Consider the following 15,554-nt stretch of genomic DNA (forward strand, 5'->3'; position numbering starts at 1 on the left):
GCCTCCTATTAGATATGGTCTTCTTCTTGAAGGGGATCAAAGTGAACCCGACATTGGATGTGATCCAAGAAACTTCAAGGAAGCAATTTCTGATGCGGATTCAAATTTATGGCTTGAAGCTATACAATCGGAAATAGATTCGATGCATTCTAACCAAGTTTGGTCTTTAGTAGATCCTCCCGATAGAATTGTTCCAATTGGGTGCAAATGGATCTACAAGAGAAAGCTTGGGCCTGATGGAAAGGTGTTGACCTACAAGGCACGATTGATGGCAAAAGGTTATACTCAAAGACAAGGAGTTGACTATGATGAAACCTTTTCACCAGTCGCAATGTTCAAGTCCATAAGAATCCTTATTTCCATACCAGCATGGTATGACTATGAGATATGACAAATGGATGTAAAGACTTCATTTCTTAATGGAAACATTAAGGAAGAGATCTATATGACGCAGCCTGAGGGATACACATCCATGGGAAGCGAGCATAAGGTATGCAAGCTTCAGAGATCAATTTATGGTCTCAAACAAGAATCAAGAAGTTGGAACCAAAAATTTGATGAAACAATAAAGGATTTTGGTTTCATCAAGAACCCGGAGGAACCATGCGTGTACAAGAAAGTAGTTAAGGATGCGGTAACATTCTTAGTACTTTATGTTGATGACATCCTACTCATGGGAAATGACGTAGGGATGTTGCAGTCAACAAAGATATGGTTATCAGGTAGATTCTCGATGAAGGATTTGGGTGAGGCCTCCTATATTCTAGGGATACAGATCTATAGAGATAGATCTAAGAAAATGATAGGACTTACTCAATCAACCTACATCGACACCATATTGAAATGGTTTTCAATGGATGGGTCCAAGAGAGGACATCTACCTATGTGTCATGGAGTTTCTCTATCCAAGTCTGTGTCCTAAGACTGATGAAGAGATAGAGAAGATAACACACATACCATATGCGTCAGCCATTGGTAGTATCATGTATGGGATTATATCTACCAGACCGGATGTGGCCTATGCTCTGAGCGTCATGAGCAGATATCAAGCCAATCTCGGTCAAATGCATTGGAAAGCCGTGAAGGATATTCTTAAGTACTTGCGAAGGACTAAGAATGTGTTCATGGTTTATGGAGGAAGAGAATTGAAGTTGGAAGGCTACACCGACTCTAGCTTCCAATGTGACGTGGATGACTCGAAATCAACCTCTGGATTTGTATTCGTGCTCAATGGCAGTGCTGTCTCTTGGAAGAGTTCCAAGCAAGACACCACAGTGGATTCCACCACTGAGGCAGAATACATTGCAGCATCAACTGCTGCTAAAGAGGCGGTTTGGATAAGGAAATTCATCCAAGAGTTGGGTATAATTCCTGAAGCTGTTGGTCCAGTCCCGATGTACTGTGACAACACGGGTGCCGTTGCTCAGGCAAAGGAGCCAAGGTCTCATCAGAAGTCCAAACACGTACTGAGGAAATACCACATCATCCGGGAGATTGTGGAAAGAGGACACATCAGTGTCGAGAGAGTGGCCTCTACAGACAATATCGCTGATCCGCTTACTAAGCCCTTGCCAGGACCATTGTTTGACAAACATCGCGAAGCAATGAGATTACGTAGTATGACTAGTTGGCTTTAGGGCAAGTGGGAGATTGAAAGAATGGGTGCCCCGTTAGCCAACTTGTGGCTAAGGGCTTTTATGACTCTATGTAAAACAATCTTTTGTTTAATATAATTTACACTTTTATAATGGTATTGACTTTATCTTTCTTCATATTGTTATATTATGATATAATATTGTTGTTTTTGATAAAGACCTTGAATATACTATAGTGTATGTACGATGTGGTAGCACATGGGGATGGCTATCATGAAACACATCTTATAGTCACTGTATATTCTAAACTGTTCCTAGTCAATTGAGCCGTCCGCAAAAAAGGGATAAGGATCGCTCGAGATTGAGACTAGCATTTGCGATGCCGAGTACCACGTTTCATTGGTATGGAACATAGAGATGTTCAAAGCATGCAAATGGATATTCATATGATGAATGATCGAACTACCCTATTCGAACTTTCCAAGTGGTTATCACTTATCGAGTGGATAAAGTTCGCGGTTTTGGTTGTACACCATTAGTTCTTATTACTTGAAACATCATTGAGGCTCTATATGCTAGTACTGTACTTTGACTCGTTTACCGACTCTATTGGGGTCATCAGGTGTCGGGATTGGGTACAGTTAAGACACATATAGGAGTCGATGCTTTGTTGTCAAGGATTCACCACATACTTGTGAGTATGGATATCCTATGCGATCTGAGAAGATATTAGTGTGACGAATCTATGGCCAGAGTACATGATGTGTTTTAGGTTACTTGGTGTTCCTAGTAACACATGCGATGTCACTAATAGATCTCCAAGATGTTATGCATAGTTATCGAATCTCGAACGACTCTCGATGCACCAATGGTTGTTGATTCGATTGGGATATATGGTTGAAGGGACCGTACTGTACGCTAACCAAAATCTACTGGTTCTTGCAGGCACTATCAGTAATACCTAGGGAATCATGGGGCGATGTTTCTAGGCGCTCTTACCATGATTCGATGGGTAAGTCGGAAATTGTTGTTCCGAGTCACAAGGAGTTGTGAGCCCACGGCTAACTGTATTCCTGAACCATTGAGGGTTACACAAGTAATGGATTACTAAAACCCCGTAGAGATAGTTAAATTTAAAGAGTTAAATTTAATGAAAGAGAAGTTGGACTTCTTAACTAAAGGGAGTGAGATTTCCTAAAATGACATAGGGATTGACATTTTTGGAAATCACTAAATTCGGATTCAGAAAAATTATCTTGACTTTAACTGATGCAGAAATGGTTTCTGTGCACATTGGTAAAATCAGTTTATCAATCGGAGTCACGATGAATTTTATATTAATTTTTAGAACAACGGGCTTGGCTTGTTGGGCTTAAGTTATGGATTGTGGGCTTTAAGGAGTTAGAGTCCTAACACAATTATAACTTAACCTAGTCTAGAAATTATCTATAAATACATGTAGTGGGTTCGAAAATTGTGAGTGATTGTGTCATATAATTTTCGAACACTGCATAAATAATTCTAAGGGATTTTTCGAAAATTCCTTGCTCCTTTTTGAGAAAATTCGGATTGTGATTTTTGTGAAAAATTACAATTCTGAATTAACAGATCATATCTGTTTATTCTCTACGCAAAACTTCTGATTGATTTATAGTGCAGTCAATCAGAGGGTTTCTGTTTTCTGTTTGTGGACCTTATTCCGGTGATTGATCGTGACGCCATCAGTTCCCGGGATTTACAAGAAGAGCAGATTAAATTCTGTTGGAGTCCATAATCTCGTTTCGAGATTTAAGGTAAAACATTAATTATGATTATTTTTTTACTTGTGTGAATTTAATCGTAAAAGTTTTGATACCCAGATATGGAATCGTTCCATATGAATAAAATAAAATTTTAAACTTCCGCTGCACCGGATATCAATTCTAATTGATCTGAACACAGTTTTCCAACATATGACCTATCATAATCTTTATTACCACCTTGAGCAGTTGTAGACGAAATATATAAAAAGAATCTTATTTATAACTATATATCGATTGATACACCAAACCCCTTTCAATCCTAATCAATTTTCTGGTATATATCGTTTCCAAACAAAAAAGAAATTAAATTTATAAAATCCTAACTGGAATATATATAACAAAAATAAATAAATTAAATTGATACACAAAACCCCTTTCCGAAAGTCAATCGATTCTATTTCTCATCACCATTTGTTGAATATTTGTGTTATTAATAGTGCTTTAATATTCGATAAAAATGTACCTTTAACTTTAATCATACTTCAAATATATTTTAAACTATAATTATTATTTTTTTATATGCTAGAGTTTTTTTTTTTTAAGTATTCACAAAAATTCTGACCAAAGTAAATATTAGGGAAAATTGCAATTTTAGTCATTTCAATTGGTCTGGTTTTTGTTTTAGTCCTATAACTTTTCGAAGTTTTGTCTTAGTCCAGGAACTTGGATTTTGTTTTGGATTTTGATCTTTTTTTCATCGGAATTCACTAAATCAATCGAATATTACTTATTTGGCGTCGATGTTCCCCTATAAGACTCGTGTAGTTAGAATTAAGCTTATATTACACATATTAAAACATGCCTAATAAAAATATAACAAAACGACGAGTTTTTTCCTCCGATTTGTAAATACTAGGTGTCGTTTTTTTTTTATTTTCCATTTATTTTTGCGTGGATTTTATTTTATGTAACATGTTAATTTTTGCCAAATGAGATATATAGAAGGGTACAATATTAAATAAGTAATATTCGATTGATATAGTGTCTTTCGATATTAAAAAAAATAGACCAAAACCAAAAAAAAAATATAAGTTACTGGACTAAGACCGAACTTTGAAAACTTATAGGATTAAAACAAAAAACAAGCTAACTTACTAGACTAAAATTGTAATTTTTCATAAATGTTAAGATTGATCATCATATTATTTTTGTTATTTTTTTTATGAGCAGCTAGATTAATTGATTTGATAATGTTAATCTGGTCAAACCGAGACTGCAATAACAAACAATTTATTTATTATGACTTTAATTGTTTATTTAATTAAATGTGAAAAAAATTAGATATTAGTACATGTTGATTAATGAACATTGGAACAACAAAAGTCAAAAGGTGAAAAATTAATCGTCAAAAGGGATTCTGAAGAGTCGTCAGAATCTCAACTGTCACGTGGCATAAAAAAGACTTGGGATGCGCTTGAGTTCAAACTACTGTTTCAAACAACAAATTTAATGATTTGTTACATTAGCTCTATCATATTAATTAGAGTAATACTTTTATGAGACGGTTTCATTCGTGAGACAGGTCAACTCTACCTATATTTATAATAAAGCAAACACTTGTATGAGATCGTTCATGCAACGGATCCTAATTTGGGTTGAAACTAATAAGGCAAACATTACCCGACCCGTCAAATTACCCGACCCGTCAAATTTTACTCCGAATTCTCTCAAAATAATCTGGCCCAAATTCTATCGCTTTTCTTACAAAATATCTCTCAAAATTGAACATCCAAACTTTAGCCTTGCATTCTCCATACAAAATTGAAGGGTGAAACTCCATCGCATTTGATTTCAACGAAGAAATTCCAAGACCATATCGAACTGAAGAAGCTACAACTCTGGTAATTTGTAATTATTTATCGAGATTTGTAAAGTTTTCATTGTATCGCTTTCGATTTCCATTGTATCGATGTTTTTAATGTTAGTACATGATAAGGATAATTTTCAACAACGGGTAGTAGAAGTGACACTCTTTTTTTTTTTTATGCTCAAAATCTCCTCACGACATTGAACGAAAATTTTGGGAACTGATGTACGCATATCTGGTTTGGCATGTAGGATATCGTGATTGATTACATTGGTGTTTGTTCTAGCTACTTGTCAATTGCTCTTTCGGACCAGAGTGTGTGTCTATTTCTAGAACAATTATATCCTTCATTGGACAATTTCTACCATGTTGGCAGGAGCGGTGAATTCTTGTATGTGGGAAATCTGGGCCAAATATTAAATTCAATTCAAGCAATGGGAGTGGTGAATTCTCGTATGTGGGAAATCTGGGCCAGCTTTAAAACTTTTCTTTGCTAATTTCTTTTTTGAAATGACTTTTAAAAACACACGATGTCATATATTGGATAATGCCTATTTTGATGGAAATACTTATTTTTTACTTCAAACGTAATTTAAAGTGTTGGATAGCTCGCTCGATTTTTTGTATGATTCTTGCTAGAATCTTTCTTTGCTGAAATTTTGCTTAGAGTCTTGGATATTACGAGCTTGATCCCAGCCTTTGTGAGCCGTAGTGTAGGCTGCCATCACTGTTTTTTTTTCCTGTGTGATGGAGGTTATGGATTGGAATTTGGAGCTTGTAATGTAGTTAGCATTAAAAGAAGCTCAACAAATAAAGCTAATTAAAAGAAGCTCAACAAATAAATAAATATTTATCTTCTCTTGGAGATGTCATAAAACTAACTTCATTCAGATTTAATACAAAGGAGCTCGAGCTTAGCATCTGACCATGTGGTGGTCATTTTCTTCCCCTAATCATAAACCATTTGGTTATCAGTAGTTACTCGGACAAATTACATCTACTCCCACCCATAAGAAAAAGGAATCCTTGAAAAATCTCGCTACTGAGGATCTTAAACACCAATCCTGGAGTTTGGAAATGCTTGCATTCTAGTCAGAATCCGCCAAATCCATTGTTATGCACTTTGTCGTAAAAATAAATTATGATGAGGAGATGACATTGGCACACCTCAATATATTTGTTAACCGGTGATTTGGTAAATTGTTTAGAAACTCGAACTTGCAAGGTAAGAGGCGAAATCATATTATAGAATGCCATTTTGCATTTTTTTTTGTGAAATTGAGATTATGTGTTGTTATTAGTATCAAATTTATTCATTCTCTGTTTTCATCGTGATAGGTAAGTGCGAATAAATGCCTGATCTGGCAACTAAGATTTAAAGGAGTAACTTGCTGCAGATTGAAAGGTGGTATTTCTTTTATGTGATATTCTGTAAGAACATCAAGATATCGAATAATCCTAATCTTGTAATTAAATTGGAATTTCAAGGTGGACAAGTAAATTCTTTGTTCATGAAGTACATTGTGGTTGTGTGGACAGGAAATGAATTGCATACATATCAAATGTTTCCTTTCGAGATGAGTACCACAAAAAGGGAATAGCAAAGAGGCTAATCTCTAAAGCAGAGGCATAAGCTAAAAGTTGGGGATGTCGTTCCATAGCTTTACACTGCGATCTTAACAACCGCGGAGCAACCACGTTGTATACGAGCCAAGGCTATAAATTCATTAAGGTCCCTGAAGGAGCAAACTGGCCTAGTACAAGAACCACGTTGTCGTTCTACTCTGCATAGGAACCCAAGAGGAGTGGTCATCGAAGATTTGGTTTTGTCGCTTTTGCTGATGATCGTGTTGCAGACGGTGTAGCTAGAAGATCTCATGGGGTGACTATGTCCTTGGAAGTTATGATTTTTACAGATGTTTCACACTTCCCATATTTAAAGATTTAGGTTTTTAGAGCATTGTGACTCCTAATTTTCATGAAAATTAGTTGGAAACAGATCGTTATTTGACATGAAAAACATTACTTTGTAATATATGATTACGAAAAACATTAGTGATTATAGAGATGAATTGCACACGATGTACACATGTAATACTTAAGAAATATATTAGTTGATGTAATTTAAGCACACTGAACACATATAATTTTATAAATATAAAATTTCTGTCATATTTTTTAATTTTGTTATATTCTTATTGTTATTATTTTTAATAAAAGTAAGATAAGATATTATAGAAACATTAACTTCATACAATCGAGAATATAATTTTGTAAATATAAAAACTAATAGTTTTCATTGCAAAAGTATTACTTTTTAGATCAAACGTATTAGTGTTTCTGTTAAATTATTAATTCTAAAGTATGTTAATTTGACATAAAAAAATATTAAATTTTCTGTGAAGAGTATTAATATTTTAATAAAAAGTATTATATTTTTAATTAAAAATTTTACTTTTTATGATAAGTTTTTATTTCTAGAGTATGTTAATTTGACATAAAAAAGTATTATATGTTTTGTCAAAAGTATTAATTTTTTTATTAAAGATATCACCTCTAACATATGCTAATTGGACATAAAACATTTCCAATTTTTTTTGTTGTGAAAAATATTAGTTATATGTGAAAAATATAACTTCTAACTAATGCATGCATATTTAATATAAAAATCAAGTAATACTTTTTATTTTTCAAAGTAAATTATATACGGATTACAAAATTTGATTTGAGTTTAATCCATCCAAATTTGAAATAGATTATCCAAATAGAAAATTCAAGATAACGATTGTGCAATTTACCTAAAGCAAATCTTGTGAAGCTAAAAACAAAAACATCGGATAATCGTTCTTTAGATTATAAGAAATACAAATACACAATTCTATCGTTTTTTAATTTGAAAAAAAAAATTTCTTTTTAGTCAAAAGTATTATTTTTTGCTTTGAAAGATATTAATTTTTATCATAAAAGTATTACGTCAAATGTATGCTAATTTGACATAAAAGTATTACTTTTTCAGCCAAAAATATTACACTTTTTGTCAAGTTTAGTGTTTTTGTTAAAAGTATTATTTTCAACGTATTCGTTAACAAGTTATGCCAACATTAATGTATGTTTATTTGACATAAAAAATAGTATATTTTATGATAAAAGTATTACTTATTTCGTCAAAAGTACTAGTGTTTTGGTTAAAAGTATTACTTCTATTGTATGCTACTTGACATAAAAATTATTACTTTTTTTTAGTAAAAATATTAATCTTTATAATAAAAGTATTACTTTTAGATTATGATTATTTGACATAAAAAATATTATTCTTCCTGTGAAAAGTATTAGTTTTAATTATAAAAGTATTAGTTTTTAATGTGACTCTTTATATCAAAGTATTATTATTTTGCAAAAAATTGAGAATATATTGACAACTTAATGTCATTATAATAATTTCTGACTTACAAGGGAAAGGAAAACACTAACTAACTCCATGCATCGTGCTATTAATATTTATAATCAAAATGATTGAATATAAAATAAAGTTTGAAAAGAACAAAAAACAAAACTACTCATTCGAGACCCACATATGTATATGAAAATTCAATTTCAAAGTGATATTACAAAATAGAGCTACTAAGATACCAACTTGACATTTATTAATTAGAAACCTTGATAGCTTAATGTAAACTGAAAAGAAAAATCATCACCTATGTACTATTCAACAATATACAGTGACACAACCTGCATGCAATTCATAACATGAATGATGATTGCTGCATTTTCATCTGTCCGATTTGCTTTACTGGTCGCTAGAGAAAGAGTGGAGCTTTTCCATTTGGTATCGGTTTCCAGAGGATGCTTCATGATCCTAGCAAGAAACTGGAACTGCTCATTATCCATGGATATCCAACCTAAACCAAGTTGGCTTGTCACGCATCTCAAGGATAGACACTAGTTAATTTAGATATTCACTAGAAAGGTATTTATCCATGATCAAGCTCTGAAAACCATAATGAAATTCTTACCAGTTTGTTGCAGCAACTGAATCCTACTCATTATTTTGCGATCCTTCTCAATTTTCTGGATAAATGTTTCTCTGCTTGTTTCCTCAGAAACATTCAATAATTAGCAAGTAAATCATCACAATAAACAAACATTGTCCATCTCAGCAATTACAAAAAATAATACGAAAATTGGATAAAAGACATTCAGTGCATATTATCATCAAAACAAAATTCTTATGGTATTAAATCTACAAACTGTATCAACTATCAAATAATCTTTTAATATAATTACAAGGTGGTCGTGATAAGAGGAATATTCAAAAAATAAAACATTTTTTTTCAAAAAGCCCACCTTAGAAGGGGCATTAATTATTTTTAATAAAATTGTTATGGGAAAAACCAAGAAAGATTAGCCTAAGAAATCATCACGACATGAATAAACAGATGCATAAGCATCTTATATCCACTAACACAAATAGGGAAAGCTATGATAAAGATTGCGTCATTTATAGTTGAATTCTCATGCCTAATAAACTAATCACTACTATATACAGACAACAAACACCGAGATGAATATATGTTCCCTTGTAAAAGTAAAGAACAAAAAGAATTGCATAAGCAGTAGGTTACCTGGATCCAAAAGTCACTCATGCCAAAATTACGAGCTTTGGAGAGCAAAGTGGGATAAAGTTCAGCCTCTAGTATCCTTGCAAGTGGTATATGCCTTTTGATTCCATTAATGAGAAGAGAAGGTCCATGAGTCTATTGTAATACAACAAAATGAAGAAAAAAGTCGTATTCATCCATTTCTTCCACGGAACACAAGATCGAAACATATATAAACAAAAATTAAGAAATAATCATATCAAAAGGGACAAATCATAAAATATTTACATGAGAATACATACAAGGGTTGTAGCGGCACCGACGAATCCACGGAAGGGATCAATTTCATCTCGGTTTGATTGAAAAAGGGGAAATTGTGTCGATTTTGGTGGGAATTGAAGGCCCCAGTGTTGGAACATGCGTTCTCTGATCACACGGATGTGATACCCGGAGCAGCGGAAGTTTAAAAATTTTATTTTTCGATATGGAACGATTCCATATCGTGGGTATCAAATCCTAACGATTAAAATTGTTGCAAGTAAAATAATAAACATAGTTAAATATTTTACCTCTTCAAGCTAAGGCTTGATTATGGACTCCAACAGAATTTAATCTGCTCTTGTTGTAAATCCCGGAAATCGATAACTTGCTCGATCAATCTCCGGAATTAGGTCCACGAATAGAAAACAGAAACCCTCTGATTGATTGCACTAGAAATCAACCAGATGTTTATCGTAGAGAATAAACAGATTTGATCTGTCAATTCAGAAAGTGACTTTTCAAAAAAATCACAGACCAAATTTTCTCAAAAGGGAGTAGAGGATTTTCGAAAAAACCCCTTGAAAATATTTGTGTGTAATTCAAAAATTGCAAGAATGGAATGCCTCTAATTTTCGAACACTACACCTATATTTATAGATAATTTTTAGACTAGATTAAGTTATAATTATATTAGGACTCTAACTCCTTAGGGCCCATAATCCATAACTTAAGCCCAACAAGCCAAGCCTGTTATTATAGAAATTAATATGAAATTCATCATGACTCCGATTGATAAACTGATTTCACCAATGTGCACAGAAACCATTTCTGCATCTTTTAAAGTCAAGATAATTTTTCTGAATCCGAATTCAGTGATTTCCAAAAATGCCCATCCATATGTCATTTTAGGAAATTCCACTCCTTTTAGTTAAGAAGTCCAACTTCTCTTTCATTAAATTTAACTCTTTAAATTTAACTATCTCAACGGGGTTTAGTAATCCATTACTTGTGTGACCCTCAATGGTTCAGGGATACAACTAGCCGTGGGCTCACAACTCCTTGTGACTCGGAACAACAATTTCCGACTTACCCATCGAATCATGGTAAGAGCGCCTAGCAACATCGCCCCATGATTTCCTAGGTATCACTGATAGTGCCTACAAGAACCAGTAGATTTTGGTTAGCGTACAGTACGGTCTCTTCATCCATATATCCCGATCGAATCAACAACCATTGGTACATCGAGAGTCGTTCGAGATTCGATAACTATGCAATGCATCTTGAAGATCAAATAGTGACATCGCATGTGCTACTAGGAAACCATTTCTTAAAGCACATCATGTACTCTGGCCAGAGATTTGTCACACTAATATCTCCTCAGATCGCATAGGATATCCACACTCGCAAGTATGTGGTGAATCCTTGACAACAAAGCATCGACTCCTATATGTGTCGTAACTGTTGATCGACGGAATACTAACACTTAAATTTGCTCTAAAAATCTCTCAATTCAAGTCGAAATAATCGCAAGTGCACGATTCAAGTTATAATAAGATGTACTGAGTACGAGTATCGTCCTCAGGGACCAAATGATCATAATTTGTTTCTTTGATTTTTAACTACACAAAGTATCAAAATTTTGATTTTGAATTCTATCTAACATTTAACACTAAGAACTCAATGTAAATAATTTTAAATTTCACAATCACGAAACCAATTTGCACCACTAAAAGAAATAACAATTTGAAAGTATTTTGTTGGAATTTCGGTTCACCTTCCCCCTAATTGAACTAGACGATTGGAACTTAATTAATGCGCATAAGTTTGACAGAAATCCATATAACATTGACACTCTCTCTCGAGGTTATGCCAAACTAATCAAATCAATGAAACAATTAAATCTCTCTAATTATTTATCACGACCGATTGCTTTGCGTTCTATGAATTCTACAGCTTTCAACCTGGTGGTCTATGGCTATCAACATGTACTAAATACCATATCTCTATGCATATTTTAAGTCCATGGATTCTATCATTCGTCCTAATTATGAACCTATCTCTCGACAGCAATTCACAATTTACGAATCTATGTTAAGGGTAGCTAATCATCAACATAGAGAAAAACACATGATAAAATCAATTATAGCATAAATCAAATCTCAATACATCCGGTGATTCAATCACACTACAGTGTTTCGGGGTTCGGATTCCCTTGATTCCAACAAAATATAAGTTTAGCTACTGAACGTCATTACAAAATTCAATCTAAAAAATGCTTAACATAAAAATTCAGAAAAGATGAAGAGAAAAACTCCCAACGGAGATGAGAAATCTTCAATATTCAGAGCCGCCTCCTCCTGTCTCTGTGCGTGTGTCCAACCCTCAAAACTGTTTAATAACATCCTATTTATATGGCCCAAGAGTCCTCGTCAAACCAATTACCCAAAATTACGCGCAGGCGCCTGAGCGGTAGAAAAGTGCCGCCCGGGCGCCTGAGCTCTGCCTCGAGGCTTTTTCTTCAAACGGGAGTGCACGCGGGCGGTAGAAAAGTGCCGCCCGAGCGCCTTTTCTTTTTCCAGAAATACAAAGCCCTTCTCTTGCTTTCATCACGGCCGCATGCGTGCCTTCTCACTATACATCAGCATTTCCTAGTGATTTTCTGCAGTACAAATAAATAAACCAGAGGAGTGACTACAAACACAATAAAACAACAAAACAGAACAAGAATGGTAAGGAACAGACACAACGTAACCGAAAAGAATGCAAAACAAACACAAAACATGCAAAATAACGCACAAAAACGACTCCTATCAACCTCCCCAAACTAACCTTTTGCTCGCCCTTGAGCAAAATAGGTGACAATTCTAACATGCAGAAACAACAAAAAAACGACACAAGTAGGTAAAATCAACCTTCTCAAGCCTCAAAACTTTTTCCAACAGAAACCATTCCAATCATATCAACATGCTGACCTTTTAAAACAAAAAAAATTTAACAATAACTAGCAAACCTTGCAAACTTAAGAATCTCACAACTCCGTTTTTGGAATACTCTACTCCGAATTCAATTCACACATTCTAAGATCATGAGGACTTTTTCAGTTATACTGGGATCAAGATTTAGAAACATTCAATGATACACACACTCACGACTGGTATAACTCAACGAAAAATAGTGTGTGCGTGTTTTGGTCAAGAATCCACATTCATTAACCGTGTCTATCAACAGTCCATAAGCAAAATTCCTACAACCCCTCTCCACTAGTATATTGGGCAACTGTAACTCGGTCAATAGGTCTTATTCGGCTTATAATGCCAGGCTAGGTTAATGGCTCCAAATGAAGGACAAGAATTTAAAGAGGGAGTAAATGATGATCATTCTCTACAGTCTACTCCTTTTGACTCACAAATTCGCACCTCTTCTCATTCATTGATTTCCAAATTTTTCTTTTCTTTCACTTGCCTTCTGCCAACCTTCTTTTCTTTCTTTATTTTCCACCACTTTTTTTTTTCTTTCTTTTGTACTGAATACAACCAACACACCATTCCAATCTCAATTTTTCATTCGGAGCATAAACAAAAATAAACTACATTCAATTTACTCCCCACAAGGTAGGAATGAGTGTTTAAGCTATGGGTAGAAGTTATAGGATATTGAACAAAGTCGAATGGGGGTTTACCACACGTTTTCACGCATGCCATTCATTTTCTATTAAGCTCAAATTAGGCACTAGGGACACATTAAATCAAGGGTGGTTTGAAAGGCACAAACATAATTCAGAAAGAATTGCCTATATCACTCCTAAATCACAGTATACCCGTATTGCGCCTCAAGGGATGTTTGAACTTGTTCTAGACAAATTTCAATTCACAGTTAACTCATACAGATCTCAATCAGTGCAGAACAGAGAATCATCAGTAGTAAGCGATGATTACACCAAAACAAGCTTCAGATTATGCACCTCTCGTGCTCATATAAACATGAAGGCTCAACTGGGCATCTAAGAATAATTCACGAAAAATTTTAAGCCCAAAGATCAAACAAATTGCCTCAATAATATCCAAGTTTGTATGTTTCAACTTCAGATTCAAGTATACCTCACAGAGTGTTTAGAGATCTATTCATCGACTTGGTTGTACTAGTTCAAAACTATTTGTCAAGCAAAGAAGATGATCATGGATTCAAAACTAAAAAATATTTATTTTTTTTCTTTTATTTTTTTTTCTTTGCCTTTTTGGTTTCATTCACAACACTTGCAACAACAGTACAAACGACTCGAACGAACAAAAAGCATAAAAACAGAATGGAAACACAAAAGACACAACCTCCCCAAACTAAAGACGAGCATTGTCCCCAATGCTACTTGACACCACCAAATCTAAAAACACAAAAAGAAACATAAAAAAAAAAAAAACTAATCACTCCCCTGGTCTGAATCAGAATCCTCCTCCTCGAGGTCTTCGGGCAGATCCCGAAGCGGCGGAGCATATTGGAATGGGAAGGGCGGAGGATACGGCGATGGAACTGGATAAGTTGTAGGGTCCATCCCAGCATTTGCGAGCAGCCCTCGCATCATGGCATTGGTAGATTCATTGTGGGCTGCATTCACCTCCTGGCATTTATCCATGTGTTGCACCCAGGCAGAAATTTCTCTCAGTGTCTCATTCGTGGTGCGTCGAGCAGGGGGTGGCTTAAGCACATTCCTCGATGATTGACCGGGTCCAGAACGTGCCCGGCCATCAGATGTAAACTCCCTGAGTCGGAACGACTTTTTCGCCCTCAAAATAGTGTCATCCACCTCCTGCGTTGGGTGCAACCATTCTTCATCATCCCTGGTTGGGACACCAGCTCGCACACAAAGTGCAGAAACAATGGTCGGAAAGAATATCGCAATGTTGGAAGTGCGAATGGACGTGTACAACTCTCGGTTGATAATCCGTCTAACATTGAGCGGCCATTGCTTGTGCAGGGCATACAGCAGCACCGCCCTGCTCATCACCACCTCATTGGTGTGGGATACCGGCATTAATCTATGAGTCAAAAAAGCATACCACAAGGCCGGTTCCAACCGCAAATATTTTTCTTTAAGAGACACAAATTCCACGGAGTCTTTCCAAACTTTTCCATCATAGCACAACACATTAGTAATTTCATTATAATCTGGGTTAGCCTTAAATGCTTGAAATTGGCTATCATCCACATCTGGAGTTTCCAAAAAATCATTAATAGCGGCAGGAGTGAAAGAAACCATCTTACCCCGCACGAAAACCGTGCTATCTGTACGGTCGACGACATTGGTGTAGAACTCTCGTACCAAGGGAACAATCGCCGCTAGAGGTTGTCGGCAAAATTTGGTCCATCCTCGAGCCACGATGCCAAGGGAGGCAGTGCGTTCTTCGGAGAGATTGAATCCCCTCTCTGCAATTGGATTCCTATTAGATTTGACCGCCTCATACCTCGCCTTAGCTTCTTCCGAGATGAATTTCCCATC

The 15,554-nt window shown here is 35.0% G+C and overlaps 1 protein-coding gene and 1 long non-coding RNA gene across 2 annotated transcripts; one reads left to right on the forward strand and one right to left on the reverse strand.

Moving 5' to 3' along the window:
* Positions 1–4,833: 4,833 nt before the first annotated feature.
* On the forward strand, positions 4,834–7,328 carry LOC140867168 (uncharacterized). The gene is made up of 3 exons (XR_012145064.1): positions 4,834–5,238; positions 6,543–6,609; positions 6,744–7,328. It is a non-coding gene; the product is annotated as an uncharacterized lncRNA (long non-coding RNA).
* A 1,511-nt stretch (positions 7,329–8,839) lies between these two features.
* On the reverse strand, positions 8,840–10,221 carry LOC140860996 (uncharacterized). Its single transcript, XM_073263995.1, has 4 exons — positions 10,105–10,221; positions 9,827–9,958; positions 9,218–9,299; positions 8,840–9,103 (listed from the first exon to the last, which is right to left on the reverse strand). Exons 1-4 carry the CDS (start codon positions 10,219–10,221, stop codon positions 8,907–8,909), a joined length of 528 nt encoding a protein of 175 aa, XP_073120096.1. The 3' UTR covers positions 8,840–8,906.
* Positions 10,222–15,554: the final 5,333 nt, after the last annotated feature.

This window comes from Henckelia pumila, chromosome 4 (genome assembly GCF_033568475.1).
Source record: "Henckelia pumila isolate YLH828 chromosome 4, ASM3356847v2, whole genome shotgun sequence".
Lineage (NCBI taxonomy): Eukaryota > Viridiplantae > Streptophyta > Magnoliopsida > Lamiales > Gesneriaceae > Henckelia > Henckelia pumila.

Coding starts and splice junctions, on each gene's coding strand:
- LOC140860996 (XM_073263995.1), bottom strand. CDS start 10,221: ATGTTCCAACACTGGGGCCTTCAATTCCCACCAAAATCGACACAATTT. Junction 9,959..10,104: donor TCGGTGCCGCTACAACCCTT/GTATGTATTCTC, acceptor GTATTACAATAG/ACTCATGGACCTTCTCTTCT. Junction 9,104..9,217: donor TCAGTTGCTGCAACAAACTG/GTAAGAATTTCA, acceptor AACTTGGTTTAG/GTTGGATATCCATGGATAAT.